The sequence below is a fragment of the Cryptomeria japonica genome, chromosome 9 (genome assembly GCF_030272615.1).
Source record: "Cryptomeria japonica chromosome 9, Sugi_1.0, whole genome shotgun sequence".
NCBI classification, from domain to species: Eukaryota; Viridiplantae; Streptophyta; class Pinopsida; order Cupressales; family Cupressaceae; genus Cryptomeria; species Cryptomeria japonica.
The window spans coordinates 677,863,749-677,871,815 of record NC_081413.1 but is presented as its reverse complement, the minus strand read 5'-3'; the positions used below and the strand labels follow the sequence as shown (position 1 = coordinate 677,871,815).

At 35.1% G+C, this 8,067-nt stretch overlaps 1 protein-coding gene across 3 annotated transcripts; it reads left to right on the top strand.

Moving 5' to 3' along the window:
• The first annotated feature begins 3,351 nt into the window (after positions 1-3,351).
• Positions 3,352-7,441, top strand: LOC131077224 (uncharacterized). 3 transcript variants are annotated; one of them, XM_058014668.2, is made up of 3 exons: positions 3,352-4,013; positions 4,706-5,662; positions 6,781-7,441. In XM_058014668.2, the coding sequence occupies exons 2-3, from the start codon at positions 4,727-4,729 to the stop codon at positions 6,994-6,996; spliced, it is 1,152 nt and encodes a 383-aa protein (XP_057870651.1). In that variant the 5' UTR covers positions 3,352-4,013; positions 4,706-4,726; the 3' UTR covers positions 6,997-7,441. The 3 variants fall into 3 exon arrangements, with proteins under 3 accessions (XP_057870651.1, XP_057870650.1, XP_059067083.1); XM_058014667.2 differs by having other exon boundaries at positions 3,353-4,013; positions 4,184-5,662; XM_059211100.1 differs by having other exon boundaries at positions 3,353-5,662.
• The last annotated feature ends 626 nt before the right edge of the window (positions 7,442-8,067 follow it).

Here is an 8,067-nt window from a genome sequence, read left to right as displayed (position 1 = left end):
ATGTGTTAATAGAGGTATATGTTCAATTGATATTGAAGGGTACTCACAAGTAATTATCAATGTAGTTAAAAATGGGCAAAGTCTAAATTGGAAAATTGCATAGAAAATAGAAAAACTCTCTAGTATTCTCAAGACCATTCTAAACTTTCCGATCTCACATATCTTCCATGAAGAAAATAAGGCTGCAGATTTCTTGACCAATTTGGGGGTTAGGTTTGGTTATAGAGAAACAAAAATCAATATCTCAGAAGAATGGGAAGATCTATAGATAATCACAAATAATGACATCTCCAATTCTAAAATCAAAGTTCGAATGGGAATGGGATGATTAAAAAGAAGAATCCGTGAACCTCAAAATCCAAGAGGAGAAAACTGTAACTTTGAGTAGTCATGATAAACATAGATACAGATAAAGATCTGCATATTTAAATCGGACAAAAACAAGAGCATACAATATCTAGAAAAAGAGAAGCAACATGCATGATGGATGGATCAGGATGAAGTCCAGATGAGACTAAGAAGGGAATGATGAAAGGCAAGACAAGTAGAAGAAACAACTGGAAAAATCAACATGAAGATCAGGAAACAAATTGAAAAACAAATCGACTAAATCCAAGTGGAGATTTGTATGGAATATGGATTAGAACGATTTTAAATCTACAACATGTTTAGGTATTTATGTGCGGATAAGGTAGGAGAGAGATCACACATTATAAATACATGGGACATGAGTATAGGAAATAAACAAAAGGAAGTATAGCGACAATTATGAATAAGTTCATAACACAATAATGACAAAAGTATTTGGGGTCAGATGCATTTGTGCATATTGCGGGAGAGGGTTAATGAGAACCCTGAGGAACAAGTGGAAAGACTATTTCAAAAAGGGGAGGAAAAGGAGAAAATGACAGTGATCAGGATTCTAGGACCAAATTTCTGGGCAAATGGAGACATCCATGATGGACAAGTATATGAGAATCTGTTTGATCCCATAGTTCAAATTCTGGGCTATGCTCTAAATGCCCATGGCATTGTTGATCGTATGATTGGAGAGGAGAATGTTGAGGGCGTCAAAATGGATTTGGAGACTTTGGAGACTATCCCTGAATTTGGTGTAATGTTAGGGTATTTTGACCTGAATGTGGAAGGAAAACAAACAAAAATGACATAGGCTTGGAAGCTCTTCAAAATTGGAGTGGGCAAAAAATTCAGTCTATGAGTTTGATGCTTTTATGGATGCAAACAAGGATGTACTCCCTGTATAAATGGTAGATAAGATAAAAAGAAATAGGGGAGGGGATTGGATAGGCATATCACTAAAATCTCCATATTTTGATGTAAGACATGTAATCTTTTTATGTTTAATAGAAAGGGAGCTTCCCCCATATGGAAGTGTTTAATTAAAAAAAAATAAAATTCCCAATTCAAGGAATGGGTCAAAGTAAAATGACACAGTCTATGGGCCGATTATTTTCACCAAATCCACAGTCTATGACACTTATAATTACACTATGGGGCTGGTGCAAATAATCGGCTCCATAGCCAAAACCAAGTAAAATTTATGCGGTCTCTATAGGAATAAATAAGGAACATTAATATCCAACTAACATCTTCAAAATTCTTTACATTCAATTTGCAAGGTTATATAAATGCATTGTAGGTTATTTATGTACTACATAATTTTGAGCATTAAATGTTAAAGTATTTAAAACATAATTTTTTTTTAATAATATAATTTATTCTTATATGAAGAAATAACTTAGCAAGGTAATTAATTGTTTATTTTTTTCTAGAAAAATCTAAACAAAAGATTTGTGGGAGACCCAATAATTGAGCACTATGGAAATTTCAAATCACTCCCTATTTTTAACAACTTACTTGGTAAGTCTCTTACTTATAACTAAGGTTTTGGGGCCACATCATCAAATATGATGCCATATCAACACACTTTATATTGAGATGTCCAACAAGGCCCCCCAAAAGTAAGATCAATAGTTGTGCTCTAAGTCCTGTTTTATTGGTGTGCCGATGTGGCATCAAATGGTTTGTTGCTTTTTAGGTCTAAGGAATACATTTCATTCAGATACAGATAGTCACCATCAACACTAACAACTTTAAAGTCACAACTTTTGGTGTAATATTGTTAAAAACGTTGGGCATTAAATCAACAAATGCTATAACAACTATTGGAACATGCACAACTACTTACCCTTGAGCATGTTTCAATAATTGTTATAGTATTTGTTGATTCAATACCCAATATTTTTAACAATGCTTCACTATAGTTGTGACTTTAAAGTTGTTAGCAATGATGAGTACCTATAATTGAATGAAATGTATTCCTTAGATCTAAAAAGAAACAAATCATGTGATACTTCACCATAGTTGTGAATTTAAAGTTGCTAGCAATGATGAGTACCTATAATTGAATGAAATGTATTCCTTAGATCCAAAAAGAAACAAATCATGTGATGCCAAATCAATGCAGCAATAAAGCATAACTCAGTGCACAATTCTCAGTCTAACTTTTTTTTGGACCTTTTTGGACACCTCAACAAAGAGAATGTTGATGTGGTACGAAAACCTTAGTTATAAGGATTAGATTTGCCAAGTAAACTGTTATAAAAAAGGGGAGTGATTTGAAAAATCTGCATAGGATATTGAGAAGTGCAAAGCTGAGGTGCTCAACTACTAGGTCCTCTCCCCTATTATAGCTTCCATTGGCATGAGCTGCTCTCCAACCATGCGAGATAAATCCAAAAGAATCAAACTTATGACCTTTATCCTTAGCGTAGATGACCTAGTAGTTGAGCACCCTAACTTCACGCTTCCCAAAATCCTACGTGAAAATTTCAAATTACTTCCAATTTTTAATAGCAACTTGGCAACTCCCCTACTTACAAGTAAGGTTTTAGGAGCACATCATCAAATATGATGCCACATTAGCATACATTTTATCGAGGTGTCTAAAAAGACAAAAGTAAAACTGATATTTGTGCACTAAATCGTATTTTATTGGTGCACTTATGTGATATGATTTGTTGCTTTTTAAATCTAAAAAATATATTTTATTCAATTATGAATAATCATCAACAATACTAACAACTTTGATAAAAATATTAAACATCAAATCAGAAATATTTTAACAACTTCTGAAACATGTTCATTAAAAAATACATTCCTACACACCTTATCCAAAATATGATTACTAGTTTTCTTCGGCGACCTTTTTTCCATGTGAGCTATTAAAGCCGTCCTTTTGACTCAGCTATACAGATCTTTAAATGACATGTATTCTATGAGCAAACTAGTTTTGAATTTTGTCATTCTAAGAGGAATTTATCAAAAGAATAATCTAAAGAGAAAAAGACAGGGCGAGAATATTGCCTTTACAGGAATTTGTTAATATGAATACCTGTATTTTGGTTCTGTGGTGGGCTACATGAGGAAATTTTAATGATAGTCTTGTAAAGGATAATGTAAATTTCACGCCCTGTAATTAAAAAATTGGAAAACAAAGTAGACATTTTCCTCAAAGGTCGCTACCTAGGAATGGTCAATTTGTGCCCCCACTTCAGAGCTTAGATCACAATCAGTCAGGCTTAGCATTAAATTACTTTAATTGACTGGCATTAAATCGCCATTTCGAAGTCCCAAGTTCGAATCTTGGGGATTGATTATCTAAACTGAAATCCCTTGGGCTGCCGGGTGGGCATGAGGTCCAAGGAACGATTCATGGAACCAATCGACAGCCTCAAGATTCATTCAATCCGTTGAATGGTCGATTACGTTTGTTTCCTGTAACATCATGAGTTTTACCAAGAGGGCTTAGGGCTTCTCGTTTCTGTTTCATCGGCTGCTGAATTTCTATATGTAGGCCCGCTCGTCATCTTTTTAACAGGTCAAAAAAAGGGAGCTCAAACCCAACTTCCGCGAAAACGAAGCCTTGTCTAAAAGTTCGGGCTGGCTTGGAAAATCTGGTATTCTTGTAAAGCCCATCTCTTTGAATTTAGGTAAGGACATATTCAATTCCAGTATTTTGCATTTTCGTTAAAGCTCCGGGGCTTCCAAGGGTTTTTTTTTTTTTGAGGTTTTTGATATTTCAGGAGGCTGATAGTTCTTGGATATCTTATATTTGTTCTCTATTTTATAGATAATTTCAACAATTTCTGTTGTTTTTAAGCTTTTGTTTTTAAAGAAACGATCCCCTTCTGTTTGGAGAACATCTTGATACGCTCTGTTTTTGCCGGCGTATTCAGTTTATTGGATTTCTCAGTTTTAAACGAAGAACAGTATTAATTCTAGGTAAGTAGTTTGTTTCTGATGTAAAATCCTAGCTATTACTTATCGGAGAATTGTATGTTTTGATCGGATTACACCTTAAATCTTTCTTCTTTTTTTTAAATATATTGCACGCTGTTCGTTTTCTCTGTACTTTCTTATTTTTCGTTGGGTGGCCTGAAAACTGGAGATACTATAGGTCATTGCCTTGATTTTGCGTTCGTATTAGGTCGAAAATCCCAGTTTTCAATCGGGAAACTTAAACATACACATTCACATTTTGTGTAGTCTAGAAACTGTATTTCAGTGGGTGGACCTAAAAGACTAACCTTCTGTTGGGAACCTTCTGATTTTTTGTTTTGTTGTATGTGAGAATTTTAAGAGTCCTGTATTTTTTTATAGGAGTTCTAGTTGGTTTTTGTAGTGGTATCCTCAGAAGAATTCAATGAAGTCAGTTGGATCCTTCAGAGGAGGGTCAAACCGCCCTTTGTCCAATGGAATTAGTGGAACATATGAAGGGATGCCTGAATTGAAAGAATGCGGTTACTACGATGTTCAGCAAATTCAGATGATTGTGCACCAATTACTGGTTAGTTTAGCTGCTGCAAGTGTAGAGAAGGCTTCTGCCGATCCTTTCAAACAACCCACTTCTTTTGTGGAGGACTTGAAGGTGGAAATGTTGGAGTACCTTCATCAGCAGGTCGAGTCTTACGCAACTGGCAGTGGGAATTTGAGTACAAGTAGCAGGTTCCAGACCCCAGTTAAACTTGTTGGGGATGCTCTGCAAGGCTTCCTGAGGTCTAAAAGAAGCCTGTTTAGGCGTGTTTCAAGCAAACTGCTTTCTGGGGATGTGAATGACAAGAAAATTGAAGAATTTGTCCAAGAGCTTGAAAGAACGGGGTCATGGCTTGCAGGGAAGAGGGAAGTTGTAGCCAAGAGTTTGCTTAAAAGGGCAGACAGAAGTAGGATGTTCCATTGTGATATGAGGTTTGATAAAAGCCAGGAGTTTGTGGAGCACAAAGCCAAGTGCCCATTAAGGCCTATAATGTGCACAAATGAAGGATGTGTAGAAGTGCTGTCAGCTATTCATCATGACGAGCACGATGGCACATGCTCTTTCAAGTTATTGCCCTGCAAACAATCTTGTGGGTCAACTGTACTGAGGAAAGACATGGAGTTCCACTGCTCCACAACATGCCCAAATAAAGTGGTGCCCTGCCCTTTCAATGAGGTTGGTTGTGATGCTATGCTCCCACAAGGTTCTTTGGTGCAACACTACACTGATTTCATTGCTTCCCATCTTCTCTATGTGCTTCAATCACTGCACAAACAGGAGACTACAACTGGTATCCAGGCACAGCGAATTCATCTGCTTGAGAAGGCATGTTAGACATTTTCAAATTTTCTTTTCCCTCTTTATTTGGTTAGCTGTTAAACTATTCGTTTTTCATTTGTCTTCTCCTTTGAATTGGCACACTAATTTGTCTTTTAAAAGTATGATCACTTTTTCTTTTCTTCTGTCATTTTGATGCACAGAGTTTGAATTTGGTTATCATCATGGCACTTGTTTCATCTACTAGACTAAGCAGATTCCATTTTACATATGGTTTATGTTAAATTTAAAATTAAAATTTTTAAATTTCAGGCATCACATTTCTATACTTAGTGCATCAAATTAAATTCAAGTGGCCTTATAGTTTATCCATATGCTTTAGACGTTCAAACTTTAAATATCACATGTCTTTAGTAAGATTGATGCAAGAAAAGTTTTCCATCTGTGGAAATATTGGTATTTCTAGAGATGCAAGAATGTGCTAGGCTTTTTACTTCATTCTTTCTTAGGCAAAAGAGGTATTGAACTTTCAAAAGAAAATCCAATCACATGTCTATATGACACTCCGAGTGAGCAGGCTGTTAAAGGAAACTTAGGAGAGTTGTTTTCTTTTTCTCAGTCTATTTCTCTATAGATGTGAATTTGGACAAATTCTAACTTCAGGTTTCTGACATTGGAAGGGTTCGATAAACATGTACTTCTTAATATTTCCTTCATACTAAATATAGAAGTTGCTTTTATAATTTTGGTGAAACATTGTTTCAAGCTATGATTTTCTCAGATTCATTTGATAACTTGAGTGTTTGTACAGCAGTAGAGTAGCCTTTAACTATACCAGGTCGGTACAAAACATTTGATACTCAGTGAAGTCAAGCTCAAATCCTCTTTCTTTGCAGATCTTATCCATAGCTGAGAGATCTGAAGCGGTAGATGTTGGTTCAATATCTTTGACCGTGAAAGGACATGAATAATATTCCTTCATACTAAATATGGAAGTTGCTTTCATAATTTTGGTGAAACGTTGTTTCAAGCTATGATTTTCTAGATGGTCATTTAATCACTCAAAGTGTCTGTATAGCTGTATAGTAGCCTATAATTGTACCAGGTCAGTACAAAACATTTGATACTAAGTGAAGTCAATCTCAAATTCTCTTACTTCTTTGCAGACCTTATCCATATCTCAGAGATCTGAAGCAGTAGATGTTGGTTCAATATCTTTGACTGTTAAAGAACATGAATCAAGGATCAAGTCTCTGGAGCAAGAAGTGAGTAAGTTGCGCCAAGAACTTAAAGCTACTGATGTCTCTGTAGAAGTATTACAGCTGCGTCGAGAGATAAGGAATTTACAGAAGCAGGTTGAAAACTTGAGTCATGGTTCTTGAGAGGTCCTTTCCTAATGTATGGTTAACAAAATTCAAGGTTTCCACAATTAGCATCAATGTGTTGTAGTAAGTTGCAATAAATAACGATGACTGCTACCTCAATTGGTGATTGTTGAGTTCCTTCGATGCACATTAAGTATCTATAGTTAATTCTGACCTTAGGAGAGAAATTTTTTTTTTCTAAGGAGATAATCTCTGATTGATATTGTTTGTACATTTGTTATACGACCATCTTTTTTAGGTACTTTAGTGCAGCAATATCATGCACGTTTCTGAAGCATGATAATTGGATGAGTTATAATTTTGGATTGAGGATAGCATTGCTGAGAAGTCAGAGCTTGTAATTGATTTGCTTACTGCGATTGATGGTTATATGGATCTAATTGAGGATCATTGTGTTTATACATAACAAAGGACTATAATATGATTATGAATTTATTTTTTATATACCATGGTATCTTTAATAGGAGCTACGATTGCAGTCATGTTTATATGACACAACAACAGTTATAGTATGATTTATGAGAATTTATTATTTAAAATATTTTATTCTAGGCTTATGGATAGGTACCCATACTGCTGATATTGTAATGCATTTAAATAGAAAATTTTAGCATCCAATCTGTACTCTTTCTCGTAGTTAAATTACTGAGTTTTCACCATCAATGAATTAGATGTGCTTACATGCTACTGATAGTTCATTTCAACGTTTCCATATGATGTTCTCTTCTGATATTTTTTTTTTGTAAATCTCCCCTTTTTGGTTAGTCTTTGGCTTGGCTTTTAGAACTGGTGGGTATCCCTTCCTTTGGTTTATTTGCCACTTACATGGAGTACTGCATCTGTCAAATTCTCATGGGACATGTAACTGGTTTCATCCACCGGGATATGTTACACCTAGTGAGTTAGATGAATTTGCAGCTTTGAATCCAATTTCAACACTTTAATAAGTCCTTTGGGATTTGAAACCGGGGCTCCATTATGAAAGCCCCTATGATATTACTACTTCAGATTAATACCATATAATAACATGTTGTAATAAAATGTTACATAACCGTGAATTGTAAAAAT